Below are 17,057 nucleotides of genomic sequence, written 5' to 3' on the forward strand. Positions count from 1 at the left end.
TAAACCATAAAAAAAATAAATAAATAAATAAAAATTGGTAAAAAAAAAAAAAAAAAACTATAAAATTAAGTAAAAATAAGAAATTTTTAAAAAGCATTAAGAAAAACTAAAAAAATAAAATAAAACTAAAAACAAACTAGACTAAAAAAAATAGAAAAATAACCAAAAAAAATTAAAAAACTACAAAAATTAAGATGAAAAACATTTTTAAAAAACCTTAAAAAAAAAATGTTGAAATTAAAAATAAAATAAAAACCCGTAAAACAATTAAAATTTAAAAAAATACATATTTTCAAATTAAACATCATTTTCAAAAAAATATTAATTATTATTATTTTTTTTTTTTTTTTTTTTTTTTTTTTTTTGCGCGCGCGGCCCGACCCTTCGCTCTCAAGCTAGGGTTCTGAGAGCTCTGCTGCGCCCCTACGCACAGCCTCGCCCCTCCCTCTGCAGTCAGATGGAGGCTCCTGAGAGCTCTGCCCCCCCTGCGGATCCGCCCCCCGAAGTCGCAGCTTTCAGAAACTTGATTGCAAATGGGACAAATCGGACTCCTTCTGCGACTCAGCAGAAATTCATCAAAAGAATGGAATCGATACCCTCTGTTGCCCTGCCAGAGGAGGACACCTGCAAAGCGGCTCTGAACTTGGCAGAAAAAGGCCTCATAGGCCAGTTTACAGGCCTATGGCCCTCCCCCAAATCCGTGGAGGATTGGTGCCAAAGAAACTGGAAACCTCTGATAAAAAACGGAGTGAAGAGTTATTTTGTGGGCAAAGGGTATTTTGTCTTTGTATTTGAAAACATGGAAGACAGAAGTCTCATATTCAGAAACGGCCCCTACTTCATGGGGCCGCAGGGACTGTATTTAAATCAATGGAATCCAGACTTTGATCCCTCTCAAGACGTCCCATCTGCAGTGCCGGTGTGGGTAAGGCTCCCTCATCTGCCCCTTGACTGCTGGAACCAAAAATCGTTTCAGACTATTGGGAACGCATTAGGCAAATATATAGACCAGGCTGTAAGAAGAGACCAATATTCTTGTGCGCGCATCTGCGTCGAAGTGGACCTTGAAGAAGGATTGCCTGAAGTGATCAAGCTCACGGTGGCAGGATGGACGCACATCCAAGAACTCGACTATGAACAGCTCCCCTTTAAATGCAGACACTGTCACGGCTACGGTCACTTTGCCAAGCATTGTAAGAAGAAAACAGAGGATCAGGCTCAAAAACAGAATGGAGATCAATGGACCCTAGTCCAGAGAACAGCCCAAGCAAAGAAAGACGCAGGAAAAAGCGCAGCAACAGGAGGCAGGAACAACGCCACCCCAACTCAGGAAACAGGAGAAAATGCAAAAGGAACTGAGGAGGCGCAACCCGATCCACCGATCAAAGAACAGGAAAAAGAGAACCATGAGGAAACCCCTCTTGTAAGCAAAGAGAGAGGGGGCGACATCCACACCGAAGCCACCCAAGGCAGCCCCTCAAGCCCCACTTATGCAGAAATCATAAAGAAAAAGTCAGCCGAAAGCTCTGAGTCCTCAGAGGAAGAACTCTTCGAGAGGCCATTAAAAAGACCCGGAAGGAAATCCCGCAAGGAAAAAAGAGAAGAAGAAGAAGAAAGGCACAAAACCCAAGGGAGCCAATCCACGATAGAAATGACAATCGGAAGAAGTAGTAGGCCCAGGTCATCCAAGGGCGGCTCCACCCCAATCATAGGTAAATAATGAATCTAGTCTCTTGGAATTGCAGAGGACTGGGGAACCCCGCAAAAATAGAAGCAGTTAAGGACCTCTTAAAATCAGAACCCACTGACATCCTCATGCTCCAAGAGACTAAGATAGCAGGACAAGCCCTGCTAGAAACCAGCAAATCAAAATGGAAGAAAAGTTCAGGCATAGTTGTCAGCGCTCGGGGCTCCTCGGGAGGTCTCGCAACTCTCTGGAACGAAGATCAATTTCAGCTGATCAACACTCACGAGACCCTGCATTGGATATACACAGAAATAACCCACATCTCAAGTAAGTTATCTATCTCTCTAGTCAATCTATATGTACCTGTCAATTACTCCGAAAAAAGAGACTGCTGGAAATCTCTGGCAGAATTTCTTGAGCAGGAAACCCCTAACAACATCATTCTCGCTGGAGATCTCAACATTGTTTTGAAAGCCAAAGAAAAAAGAGGAGGTACCAACTCCAAGGATCCTATGGTGGGTGTAGTGGAGGAGCTTGCTCAGCACTGGGATCTGCAAGATTTTAATCCAATCCAAGGCTTATTCACCTGGTCAAATAACAGAACTGGAACAGATCATATCTCTGCTCGACTTGATCGTTTTCTTGTGCAAACCCTCCTCATGAACAAGAAAATCATAACAACAAAAATACTGCCCAAGTTGTCCTCGGATCACAAGCCAATACAGCTCTGTTTAGAAGACGAAGAGGATTTGGGTCCCATCCCATTCCGTTTTTCTCCTCAATGGATTGAAAGAGAAGGCTTTTTGGACACGGTGAAAGCAACCTGGAACATCTCCATTTCAGGTTCCCCAAGCTTCGTTTGGGAGCAAAAACTGAAACTCACCAAAAAAGCGTTGAAGGAGTGGATCAAGAAACCAACTCCCAACCCCACCTCTCTTAGAGTCGCAGCAGTCCAGGCTTTGCATTCCCTACAAAATGACATGGAAAGCAAAAATATTAATGAAGACCTCCTGGATAAAGAAATAAAAGCGCAGAGAGCAGCCTACCATTCTTTTAGAAAAGAGGAAGAATATTGGAGATTAAAGTCTAGGAGCTTGTGGTTAAAAGGAGGGGACCGCAATACCTCTTTCTTCCACCGGCAGTACAGGGCTATATTGTCAAGGAATCATATAGCAGAAATAAAGACTATGACGGGCCAAATCTGCAAGGGCAATAAACAAGTCAAAGAAGCAGCAGAATTACACTTTCAGAATCTCTACAGCTCGGATGTTCAAGGTGAAGAAACGATTGAAACAGAATTCCTCAATCACATCCCCTCCTTAATCTCTCCGGAGGACAACTCAGAACTATGCAAACCTATTACAGAGGAAGAAATAATCAAAATTATCTGGTCTATGGACTCCGACAAGGCCCCCGGGCCGGACGAATTCACCATTCATTTCTACAAAGTATGCTGGGACATTATAAAAAATGATCTGCAAAAGATGATAAGGGGATTCGTGACAAAAGCAAAAGTAGGTGGCAGCACTAACTCAACCTACTTAGCTCTGATTCCAAAAGACACTAATCCGGAAACTTTTGCCAGATTCAGGCCAATTTCGTTATGCAATGCCTCCTATAAGATCTTGGCAAAGTTGTTGGCCAACAGAATGAAGCCCTTGCTTCCTAGAATTATCTCCAACTCTCAAGGAGGTTTCGTGGAAGGTAGACACATTTTGGACAACGTCATTCAAGTGCAGGAGACCATACACTCAAGCAAGCAGAGAAAACAAAAAGGTATGCTCATAAAGTTAGATATGGCGAATGCGTTCGACAGAGTCAATAAAACATTTCTCAGCAAGGTCTTGCTCTCCTTTGGCTTCTCCACCCAATTTGTCAACCTTCTAAAAGCCTGCATGAATAACCCTTGGATAGCTCCTCTCATAAACGGCAGACCTGCTAACTTCTTTAAAGCCAAGAGAGGCATCAGGCAGGGATGCCCGCTCTCCCCCTATCTTTACATCATATTGGCTGAAGCATTAAGTCGAAAACTTGAAGCTGAAAGACTGTCAGGATCCATTCCGGGCCTCAAACCCTCCAACAGAGTAAGCCCCCTGAATCACGCATTATTCGCAGATGACTCGATTCTTCTGGGGGGCGCCTCAACCAGAATAGCAAAGGCCTTCGACACGGTCATTAGGAACTATTGCAAAGTCTCAGGAGCATTGGTAAATGAAAGCAAAAGCGAAGTCTACAGCTGGAATACAGATCAACAGGAGCTCAATAATATAGCTAATACTCTCGGATTCAAAGGGCATTCCCAATGGGAGAGAATCAGATATCTCGGGCTACCCATAATCTCAGGAGTGAATAAGAGAGCGCTTTGGAGCGACATAATCTGCAAATTTAAATCCAAGATTTCGAAATGGGGAGGATACTGGTTGACAAAAGGAGGTAAGGTCATTTTAATTAAATCTCAGCTCTCTTCCTTAATAATTTACCAAGCAGCCTTTCTGCTCGCTCCCAGAAATGTCATGGATCAAATCTCATCTCTCCTTAGAAATTTCCTTTGGCAAGGAGGCAGGGGCAATGACAAGAAACATCATCTTGTAAACTGGGAAACAGTCAAGAAACCCATCGACTAAGGAGGATTGCAAATCCAAGATCCTTCTCTGGTCAATCTCGCCTTAGGCAGCAAAATCCTGTGGAAAATGATCAAAGAGCCAAGTCATCCTGTAAGTGTCATACTGCGATCGAAGTATACAAACAAAAATGATCTGAGAAACCTCCATCTGGGTTACACAGCTAACAGTACGCTGTTGTGGAAGCTCTGTTACAAAAGCAGCAAAATCTTCAAACGAAATGTCTACAGAATTCCAGGGAATGGCAAGAAAACTCGTCTCTAGCAGGATCGGATAATGGGGTGAAATCCTCTAAGTGAAATTGAGGAAATCGCTGGCTTAAGGGACTGGTTAATTACAATTGGGAAGTCAAGTTTATTTGATATATCCGTTTGGGATCAGAGAGACGATTGGGCAGGTTGGGCAATCCCCGCTCCTCCAGCCCATCTGCAACAGCAATTGACCTTATTTCTGGAAATGATCGAAGATGCTGCACCGATACAACGATTAATGCAAGACCGGTGGGGCTGGGGCCAATCTGGAGAATACACAGCAACAGAAGGCTATAAAGCACTACAGACTTCGGGAAACAACAAGCACAGTCCTGCGTTCTGGAAAAACGTATGGGATCCCACAGCTCTCCCAAAAGTCAATTTCTTTTTCTGGACACTAATTCATAATAAGATTTTAACAGGAGACAATCTAGCAAAAAGAAACTTCGCTGGCCCTCACTGGTGCGCTCTTTGCAGAAGCAACGCCGAGACAGCTCAACACCTCTTCATCGACTGCCAGTTCGCAAAGGAAGTATGGGATTTTACGCTCCAAGATTTACTCATAAGCTCTCCTGCTCAGATATCAGTCCCAGACCTCTTCGCAGAATGGAGCCACCGCTACTCTCATCATATCCCTCAAAAATCGATTTGGTACAAAATCTGGAACGCTTTGCCCAAGTTTGTCTGTTGGAAGATCTGGTTGGCCCGTAATCAGAGGATCTTTAAAGAAATCCATCTCACTCCCTTACAGGTAGCAGCCAAGGCCAGATCCCTTCTTCTAGAAGCGGTGCAGCAACAGAACTATAAAGAGGATGCATCACTTCAGCAGACAGAGAAGCGGTGGCTTGGGAAGCTTGAAATGCAAAACAGAAAAATCCTCTTTTCTCCTAAATCAGAGCCCCCAACCTGGAAAAAGAGAGACACAGATGAAACATTCCAGATCTGGTGGCGAGCTCAAAACTCACACACAATCTTCTTTGATGGGGCTTCTAAAGGAAACCCCGGCCCCTCGGGCGCCGGTGGGATCATCTACTCCCCTGAAGGGCTCTCCCGAGATTCTTTCTACTGGGGACTTGGTTTGAAGACTAACAATCAAGCAGAGCTGCTCAGCCTTCTTAAAGCATGTCAAATTGCCAGAGAAAAAGGGATCAGAGATATTCAGATTTTTGGGGATTCGGAGATCCTCATAAAGAAGCTGAACGATGGAGAGCTATTCAGAAATGCAGGTCTTAATAGAACACTGGAAAGATTGAAAAGAGTGCTTTCATCCTTTGCATCTTACAAATTCTACCATATTCTCAGAACCTCAAACAGCGAAGCGGACTTGATGGCAAACAAAGGGAGCGCTCTGGACAGAGGGTGGTTGTTCATCAATGAGGACAGATTTGTAGAAACTCCTTACTAAAAGATTAGATAGTTCAGCTGACTTAGAAGTACAAGCATGATGTAATCAGGGCTGCTTAGGCAAAGCCCCACTCTTTTTCCTCTATAAGTAATAAAAAAAAAAAAAACATATCCGTTAAAGTTATAAAAAAAAAAAAAAAAAAAAACATTAAAATTAAAAAAAGCTAAATATATTTTTGATATTTTTTAAAATAACATTTAAAATATTTAAAATATATATATTTTACAAATATATATAAAATTTAAAAAAAAACATTTAAAATATATATATATATATATATATATATATATATACAATAAACATACTTAACAAAATTTATTTTTTATTTAAAAAAAAAACAATTTTATCGGCCACCGCCCCCACAGGCGGTCGGGCGATAACTATTCAATTCCGAGAATCGAATAGCCACTTCCTGGCCACCCCCACGAGCGGTTGAGCGGTGGCTATCCGATTCTCGGAATCGGATAGCCACCACTCAACCGCCTGTGGGGGTGGTCGGGTGGTGGTTATCGGATTCTCAGAATCAAATAGCCACCACTCGGCCGCCCGTGGGGGCGGCCGAGCGGTCGTTGTCCGATTCTGAGAATCGGATATCCACCTCAAGGGCGGTCAGGGGGTGGTTATCCGATTCCGAGAATTGGATAGCCACCGCCTGACCGCCGGTGGGGGTGGCCAGGAACCTGACAATCAGAAGGTTGAACCTAGCAGTAGGACAAGACTATGTAAACCTAAGGCTTCCATCACACCTCATGTGGTGCTGAGTGCTCCAGCGCTACAAGCGCACAGGGAGCACATGGCGACTTATGCAGTGATTTGTAAATTCATGGGGTTCTAGACAACGGAGAAGACACTACACACATGGATAAAGAACCATTGGAAACCTAAGGGAGAAATAGAGTTATACCTTGTATCCAAGGGTTTCTTCACAGTTGCGTTTACGAACCTAGTGGATAAAGACTCGGTGTTTGAAGGAGGTCCTTACTTCTATGCGGCTTCAGGAATCTATATGAGGCCATGGGTTATGAACTTTGTTCTGGAGCAAGAAACATTTACTTCGGTGCCGATGTGGGTAAAACTATATTCCCTACCTCTAGATTACTGGCTGCCAGAATCGTTAAAAGCCATAGGTAATAAACTAGGGCATTTTTTAAGAATATCAGAGGCCACTCTGCGAGGAAAATATACCTCATTTGCCAGAATATGTGTGGAAATGGACCTTTCTAGGGCTTTTCCGGATGAAATAATTTTAGAAGTATATGATGAAGAATGGAAGAGACTGAAAGCTTTACCAAGGCGGCGGGCATAGGAAAATGAGGGAGAAAAAAAAAATAATAATAATAATAAAACTATGAGGAAAAATAGCCTAGTCATAACAGGTTCAAGATATTAGAAGAAGAAGAGGGGGATGAAGGAATGAATCAAGTAATTAAGAACAATCAGGTAGAGAAGGAAAAGGATGAGAGCATGGAGGATAGACCTAATAAAATCCAACAAAGGGAGGATCAGCCAAGCACTATGGAACTTGATAGGGACCAAGAGATGACCCCAAGCGAAGTGGGTACGGAGGATCATGAACTGCAGGACATACTGGAAAGGGAGCATCTCGATCTAGAAAAGTTCTTGGAGGAAGGAACAACCAAAGGAGTGGATTCGCTACCTCAAGATGAATTTAACAGAGTACAACAGCTCTTCCTCTGGAGAACGCAGGCAAAGGGAGCAGGAATCAAAAGGAACTATGATAGTCAGGACAATGAAGGGGTTAAAACTATGGAGGCTACAGGGGGACAAACTCCCAGGAATACAAGAAGGAAAAGAGGAAGAAAAAACATAATGAGCTGCTGATTGAATGTGGAAAACTCATCATCAACTCAGGTAAGATGAAAGACCTAACTAGTTACTCCTTTACAAATCTTTCTTAATGAAGCTTCCAACATAGAATATTAGGAGTCTAGGAAGCAAAAGGAAACAAAGAAACCTCAGCAATAGAATAAAAGTAGAAAAACCGGATATGATATTTATTCGGGAAACAAAATGTTCAATAGAAAAAATAAGAGAAATACACACCAAATGGATGATTAAATATGAATATCTATAAGTTAAAGCAAATAAAACAACAGGAGGAATTCTCACACTTTGGAACCCTCAGAAAATAGGAATCCTAGATGTTGAAGCATCCAGGAACTATCTATCAGTGGTCATACAACCTTTGGGGGACAAGGAAGTTTATTTGATTACAAATGTTTATGGTCCTCAAAAGCCTGAAGACAAACTCGGGCTTCTTACCTCGCTAGAGGAATTAAGAAACAGGCATTCGAGTATACCCTGGATTCTGGGAGGGGACTTTAACATGATTAGGTCCCTATTGGAAAAAAAGGTGGAACTAGATCACTAGGCAGAGATTCCATAGCATTTCAGAATTTCATAAACAACATGAGGCTAGTAGATACAGAGACAAGTAATGGTATCTTCACCTGGAACAATAAAAGGGGAGGAGAGTCTCAAGTGGCCTCAAAACTGGACAGATTTATTATCTCGGAGGACCTCATCCTTACAGGCCCTGACTTGTCAACTACAATACTCCCTTTTGGTGGTTTGGATCACTGGCCTGTTCAACTTGAAGCGTCCTTTATGGGAACTCCAAGAAATAGAGCTTTTAGGTTTGAAAACATTTGGCTTACCCATCCTAACTTTATCAGCAATATTGAAAAATGGTGGACAGAGGATATGCAAGTCCAGGGCACAAAAATGTTCCTCCTGCATAAAAGATTGAAACACATCAAACTGAGGCTTAAAGGTTGGAATAAGAATGAGTTTGGCAACATTTTTGAAGCCAAAAAAACAGTTGAACGGAAGCTACAAGAAATTAAACAGATCCCCATAATAAATGGCTTCAACGAGGAGAGAAAGGAACAAGCTGACCATCATCAACAAGAATGGGAAGGATTATGCAAACAAGAGGAGATATTCTGGAAACAGAAATCAAGGGTACTATGGTTAAAAGAAGGAGAAAGGAATACTTGGTTTTTTCACAAATCCACCATGGCTCACAAGTCTCATAACAGGATTTCAAAAATCAAAGATTCTCAAGGAAATCAACTCAATACCCACAAAGAAATAGAAGTTGTTCTGGTTCAACATTTCCAAGGCATAGCTAAGGAACCTCTTTTAGACAGATCTCAATTCATCAATGAATTTACAAAGCACATTCCTAAGCTTGTGACAAGAGAAGACAATTATAATCTAAACAGACCAGTGAATGAGGAGGAGGTCAGTGGAGTCATCAAAGAGATGCAAAAAGGAAAAGCGCCAGGTCCAGATGGCTTCAATGTTGACTTCTTTAAAGCATGTTGGGGAATAGTCAAGCACGATATCATCGATGTGGTGGAGGACTCAAGGAAAAACAAAACTGTCTTGAAGGCACTCAATACCTCTTTCATATCCTTGATTCCAAAACAGGTTAATGCTATGACACCAGACAGATTTAGACCAATAGCATTATGCAATGTGGTGTACAAAATTATTTCCAAAATAATTGCCAACAGGCTTAAGCCCCTTCTTCCAACTCTCGTGTCTGAGGAGAAAACTGGATATGTGGAAGGTAGGCAAATTCTCAACAATATCATTCAAGCTCACGAGGTGGTTCACTCACTTAAGAACAATAGGCAGGCAGGAATGATTATACAACTTGACATAGAAAAGGCTTATGATAAGCTAAGTTGGGCTTACATCAGGGAAGTTCTAATAGCTTTTGGCTTCGACCATAACTGGATAAGATGGGTAATGGCCCTTGTAACTACCTCCAGTTTCTCAATCCTGTTAAATGGTTCACCATCCACAACCTTCAAACCTTTGAGAGGTCTCAGACAAGGAGATCCACTCTCACCCTTCCTCTTTATTCTCATGATGGAAGGGCTTGGAAATGCTATCAAATTTGCCAAAGCAGAAGGTCAAATCCAGGGTCTCAAACTTACCATGAATGGAGAGGCTTTGACCCATCAACAATTTGTGGACGATACCATGCTGCAGGGTATTCCCACAGTCAAGGAAGCTCTAGCCTACAAACAAATCCTGAGCGAATTTGCAAAGGCTGCGGGTATAGAGGTAAGCCTGTCCAAATCAAAGATCTTCTTTTTTAATACTAACATTGCTATTCAGAGACATATTTCTAGAATTCTAGGCTTTTAGAGAGATATACTACCCTCCAAATATTTGGGAGTACCTCTAACAGACAAACCTCTGAGCAAGGAAGTTTGGGAGCTTGTGACCAATAAGCTCCAGGACAAAATTCGGAAATGGACAAACAAGTCTTTGAATTTAGCAAGACGACTAGTGCTCACAAAAATTGTCCTTCAAACAGTTCCCATCTTTATGTTTTCAGCCCTTCCAGCTCCTAAAGGAGTTATGCAACAGTGCAGAAACATCCAAAGGGATTTTCTTTGGGGAAAAGTGGAAGAGAAAAAAAAATGGGCTTTGGTAGCCTGAGAAAAGATCTGTAAACCTAAGACACATGGAGGTTTGGGACTTGATGACCCTGAAATACTTAACAAAGTTTCGGGGGCAAAATTATGGTAGAGATGGCTAAAAGATTCGGCTTCACCTTGGGCCAGAATTTGGAAACATAAATATGCAAACAATTGACAAGAAAGAGATCACATTAGAATGTCTGGGCTCATCAAAGGCTCCCACATCTAGAACAAAGCTTGGGAGAATAGAGCCATTGTTCAGAAACACAGTTTCTGAGAAATAAGGGCTAGCAACCTTGCATGGTTTTAGGAAGATAATTGGCAACAGGAACCTAAACTGGTAAGAAAATGATTTGCCAATCTCAAGAGCGATATTGACAACAAAGGGCTACTAAGGGTAAATGACTTCTGGGATCAAGAAAGAAGCGAGGGAAAATGGATAATATGAAAGAACCTGGTATACAGTGATGACTCCCCGTTGAAGACACGGGCAGAAGCTTTAACAACCATCTTGGAATAGAGAAATATTTTGACATCAAATGATTCAGACTAGCTGAGATGGGGCAATAACAATGAAGGTAACTTCAACCTCAAAGAGGCCAAGCGCCTAGCCCTTGGACTTGATCATCCAAACCCTCATTGGGTATGGAAGGACCTTTGGCAGAACCAAAGTTGGATGAAAATTAAATTGTTCATGTGGTTAGTGCAACATAGAAAAATTCTAACGTGGGAAAATCTTAGGAAAAGAGAGATATACATCCCATCTAGATGCCAGCTATGTGAATTACAAGAAGAAACTATGGACCACCTACTCAATTTCTGCTCATTCACATCCACCCTGTAGAACTGGGTAGCTATAATATTCAGACAAACAGAGAGGGACAAGGGCAGCATCACCAGTACTTTGAAGAAGTGGAGGAAAAAATTCTCTGACAATGAAATAATCAACAAAGCTTGGGCTTTAATTCCAGGCTTTCTAATCTAGAATGTCTGGAAAGAACGCAATAACAGAGTATTCAAGAATAGGAAAGGTTCTACCCAAAACATCATGGCTTAGATTTTAAGACATCTCAATGAGACAGTAGGGACCCTCATCAAAAACCCTCGTGATGACCAACCAAAAGATTCGGATGTGCAAATACTACGGCATTTGGGTCTTCAGGGGCTTGTCCCACAGGGCAAAAACATGAATGTAAGTCATATATTAACTGATAAGGATTTCTGGCAACCTCCCCCTCAGGGTTTTATGAAATGCAATATAGATGGGGCCTCAAAAGGAAACCCGGGTATGGCAGGGTATGGAGGAGTAATAAGAGATGAAAAGGGTTTCATAAAAACCATCTTTCATAGTCATTTGGGAAAAGCCACTAACAATATGGCAGAGCTCATGGCCCTTGAGCAATGCCTTGAAATCCTGAGGGACTTAAATCTTCATAATACCATAATTGAAGCTGATTCTGAATTGATTATTAACTCGGTTAAGAAAATTTGTTATGGCTCAGCTCCAGATAAAGTCTCGAGACATTGGCGGCTTCTGCAAGTTTATCAATGGATTCAATCCCACCTGCAAAACATGAGAACCCTTAGTTTTACTCATGTGCGCCGAATAGCCAACAAAGTAGCAGACATTTTAGCCAATGAAGGCGTTCTCTATGCTAAGAGAAATAAAATATATGATTGGAAAGAGATCCCCCAAGGCAGATTGAGGGAAGATTGTCTCAGACAGGCGAACACAGATAGGGAATTCTATCTAAGCAGGGGAAATTAGAAGGTTGTAGACTAAAGGAAACAGGGGAATTTGGAGCTCTATGGTAAAGCAATGCATGGAATTATGGGAACAGGATTTCGGGTCTTCGAGCAGGAATCTGTACCTAGAACTCTACAAACCCAAAGTTATTAAGCGAGAGTCAATTTAAAGAACAAGTCTTTTTATAAAAACAAAATTCTCTAAAATTTGCCTTTGAATTAGCTCTGTCAGGTGCTTGGTTAATGTACTGGCAGTTTGACAAATTTGAGGCAATCCTAGCGATTTCGCATGGCAAATTGCAAGGAGGATACCAGGCCAAGCGGACCCGAAATTAACATAAACGTTGGCTTTATTTGACTTCGGGTCCAGGCGCAATGTTAATTACCGTGCTTGTTAATCAGCAAGGTCAGGATCGGTGGATTTCGGGCGGATAACTTGCTCGAGGGTTATCCCCCCAGGCGGAACCGAAATCATTTTAGGGCGGTATCTATTTCCTCATCGGGTCTGTTTCAAGGCTTAAGGAGTGCGTTTGTTAGCTTTCCGATATTGATCCTCGTCCGTCAGATCTCTGGAGGAAGATTGAACAGTCTTGACAAGTGATTGAATTTTGGAGGTCACTTTATTATGTTTTGTGGGCCCGTGGCTTGGAGTGTGGGCCTTTGGCTCTACACCCAAGGATGTGTGAGGCTCGTTAACTTATGGCCCACATATCCTTAGGGTTTGTATGTACTTTACATATTTTGTTTTTACGTTATAATGAAAAAGAAGGACCGACTCTTGCATTAGCAAAAAAATTAAATTATATATACACTTTAAAAATATGTAACAAGATTGGTGATTATGGAGATTCACCTCCATTTTGTTACAATACCATGGGCTAATACGTTGGTTTATTAATACCACATGGCTAAAAACCCATAATCAATTTAATTGAAAGGGAAGAATTAGCATAACTACTTTGGTGTAAACTTCAACCTTTGATTTGTGAGTACTATTAAGACTAGTGCAGCCATATAAATTAAACTGGATAGACATCAGTGCATGATAAGCATTAAAGCACTTACTTCATGAGTTTAAACAACACAAATCAAGATTTAACCATTAAAGCACGCACTTCATGAGTTTAAACAACATAAATCAAGATTTAACCACAGATGTTTATATTTAACCATTAAAGCACTTACTTCATGAGTTTAAACAACACAAATCAAGATTTAACCACAAATGTTTTTGCGCAATCCCAATCAGAAATCTATAAAAAATTCCAAAACTATTAAAAAAATTACCTTTAACACATTAAACTTCTAAAAAAATTATATTGTGACCCAAATGATAAATATATCTAGTAAAACCAAAAAAATATCATAATTTATATTACCATTTAATAACATTCTTTATTAAATAATTTATACAATTTCGAAACTTTAATAAATCAATTACATAATGAAATTTAAAATATTTATATTTAATATAAAAAATATATATATATAATTAATTACCAAACGAATTTAAATAATTAAAAACAAATATAGTCTCGATAAATAAATTTAAATAATTAATGGAGTCACATCCAAAATAGAGTTCCATAATGATAACTAGCTTCTCTGCTGCAGTTATACTTCTAGATGGCATAAAGCTTTTTTCAAAATAGAGTTCCATAACGATAACTAGCTTCTCTGCTGCAGTTATACTTCTAGATAGGATTAAGCTTTTTTCAAGTTAAGTGAAATTATTTTTTCTGGCATATTGATAATTTTAAAATTCATTTATTTTAATAACTATGGTAAAACTATCAAACAATTTAACTCTATTTAATAGTCAGCCTGATAATTTAAAGGTTAAGGTGGTGTATAAGGTTATTATATTTATTTACTAATTTATTATTTAATAGTCAGCCTGATAATTTAAAGGTTAAGGTGGTGTATAAGGTTATTATATTTATTTACTAATTTATTTTTAACTAAAAAAAATTTATGACACTTAATTATAGTTTAATATTATGAATTTAATTTATTATTATTATTATTATGATTATTTAAATTTATTTATTTGTAAAGTGACTGGTTGAGGTGGTTTAGTAACTACCATTTTTATTAGGTATTATTTTTTCGTTTTTTGTTTTATTTCTTTTTTATTTAACTTTTTTATTTTTTTCTTTTTCTTTTTTCTATTATTTATATTTTCATGAATTATTATTTTTCTTACAATATTTTCTATTTAAAATTACTTATTATTATTAAAAACATATTTTAATAAATATAATTATAAACAATTATATATTAATAAAAATAAAACACACACGATACCTTAACACTCATTGCATTTGGTGATGATATCTAATATAATGCACTGCGAAAAACCCCCAATAATCAACAATATCATTTAATCATATTTCTTATACAATATAAAATATTAGTTGTTTTATTTTTGTGATGAAATTTGTTTTTGTTTTTTTTGTTTAATTAAACTATATTTAAGCTGCAGGTGCTAGCTACTATATAACCCTTATTTTATATTGAAGTGATAATTTTAAAATTCAATTTTATTTTTTTATAATTATGGTAAAACTCAACTAATTATCAAACAACTTAAACTTCATTTAATAGTCAACTCAGATAATTTAAAGGTTAAAGTGATGTATAAAGTTATCACATCTATTTTATATTTTAAATTAAGATTTTCTGAAAAAATCACATAAAAAACTGATAATTTAAAAATTAAAGTAACATATTTATTTTATATTTTAAGTTAAATTTTTGGGAAGAAATCACAAAAAAAACTTAACGTTGACATATCTCTGCTAAATTTTCTAACAAAATTTCTTTAGAAAATCTTAACTTAAATCACTATGAAACATCTATTGTATATTGAAGTTTCAAATTCCATATATAGTAAAGTTCCTGCTCCTTTAACGAAGTGATAATTTTAAATACAACTAACAAACAATAAGTTAACTGGATGTAACAGTCAACTTATCTAGAGAAGATGATTAAATGATTATTTACAGTACTAACTAACTTTCTTTGCTTTCAGCGGAGTCATCCTTGCCTTCCGATTGAATGGAATTCTCCAGACAGGTGATTTTTTAAATGTAAATAGCACAAAATGATTGGCTGAATAGGACTTTTTCATATGATTTGTATGTATTTTGTTTGTGATCGTAGAATTTGATCACTAAATCTAATAGAAAGTTGTCTGTTCCTCGGATTAATTTAGAATGGCAGGGAGCGTTGTTGTATCTGCAAGCACTCATGGAATGCTTAATGGTAAACAGATGATGAGCTTGGCTTTCAATAATGTGAATGTGGGCGCATATCAAGCGAGGGTTGGAATGCTTAATGGTAAACAGATGATGAGCTTGGCTTTCAATAATGTGGATGTGGGCGAATATCAAGCGAGGGTTGTCGACATAAATTGACTATGATGCCAGAGTAAAGAAAGTTTGTCTATATTCTAAGTTAAAAGATTGTTTTGGAAGATTTAAGTTGTGTTACTTGATTTTTGCTTCTTCTTTTTTTTAATGTTTGGAGAGTTTCACAGTTTATTATATTATCCAATATTTCCGCATTTTAAATGTTGGACGGATCAACCATATTACACAGTGAAATATTACAATAGATGATATCAATTTTATGTTGAGTAGTCCTTATAATTTCGGTAAAGACTTTCTCTCTAGTACAAGTACAACTATGAACACTGACAAAATGAAAGTTATGTAATAATTAAATCCAAAAATATCACTATGATACTTTAGTGTATGACAAAACAACTTGGACTTGGTGTCTTTCTACAAATATCTAGGAATTAATATTCGTCACAAGCTCAATTAAAACAAGCTCAATTGGGCCTATAGCATTGAGAAAAGAATAAATTGAAAGTGTAAAGCTTATGATTAACTTAAAACAATTGAATGAACCTTTGGCTAACATTAGAAAAAAATTGTCCTTTAAAACTCTCATCACTATTGATATCTTATATTGATGTGAAGTTTGCAGATATATCTCTAGAGAACTCTGGAGATATATCTTTGGAAAAATAGTAGATCCAGAAGAATTTTATAACTTGTAATTTCAAAATTATAGGTAATATACTCCTTGTGAAAAGTCTTCCTCATAGCATCACTGTGATTAGGCACTCCGATGAGGTAAGAATGTCAAGTCTTGGCTAAAACATTATGAAATAAAGGCAAAATTCATTCTATAGAATATCAATAATATTAAAAATATTAATACATCTAAATTTAAGGAGAATTTTTGGTGTAATAAAGAATTAGAGGATATAAAAAGATTCAAATAATATAAAAAAGTAGTCAACTGTAATCTAAAAGATCAAAAAATTCTCTATCTTTTGACTAATGCAAAGAAGAAAACCAGTGTTGTTAGTAAAAAAACTGAACTCTCAATTTGCATAGTAAAACTCAGATAAAATAATGTCATCTTTGTGACACTAAGAGGGTTGATGAAAACCACCATGTTTTAAGAGTGTCTTACATATAGTACCCAAATTACATTACAATTTCAAAATACTTGTCACTTTATCTTAGAAGTGTCCTAGATATACCTATAAATTATATCACAATTTCAAAACATCTACATATCCCAAATTATATTACAATTTCAAAACACCTACCACACTCCCAACCTTCCTTCCTAACCTTTCAAGTTATCAAAACTATAGTACTTTTGGCACGTTTTTAATCAAAATAAAATTTTCAATAAATCAAAGTACTCCCTTACCTTTGTAAAAGTCTAATTAATCAATTCTCATCTCAACAATCACTACTATCTTTTTTTTTCCTCAGAAAATCAGGTGAGGTCTTCCCGAAGGGACCACACCATTTGGCCAAATTAATCCCAGCCTAACCCCAGAGCCTCTAGGACAAT

At 38.1% G+C, this 17,057-nt stretch overlaps 1 protein-coding gene across 1 annotated transcript; it reads left to right on the top strand.

Moving 5' to 3' along the window:
• The first annotated feature begins 457 nt into the window (after positions 1-457).
• On the top strand, positions 458-5,964 carry LOC149259039 (uncharacterized). The gene is made up of 4 exons (XM_089448026.1): positions 458-1,617; positions 1,746-4,120; positions 4,495-4,589; positions 4,690-5,964. The coding sequence occupies exons 1-4, from the start codon at positions 458-460 to the stop codon at positions 5,962-5,964; spliced, it is 4,905 nt and encodes a 1,634-aa protein (XP_089304152.1).
• Positions 5,965-17,057: the final 11,093 nt, after the last annotated feature.

This window comes from Pinus tabuliformis, chromosome 6, assembly GCF_031772625.1.
Source record: "Pinus tabuliformis cultivar Carrire ecotype Pingquan chromosome 6, CPIR1, whole genome shotgun sequence".
In the NCBI taxonomy this organism is placed as follows: domain Eukaryota; kingdom Viridiplantae; phylum Streptophyta; class Pinopsida; order Pinales; family Pinaceae; genus Pinus; species Pinus tabuliformis.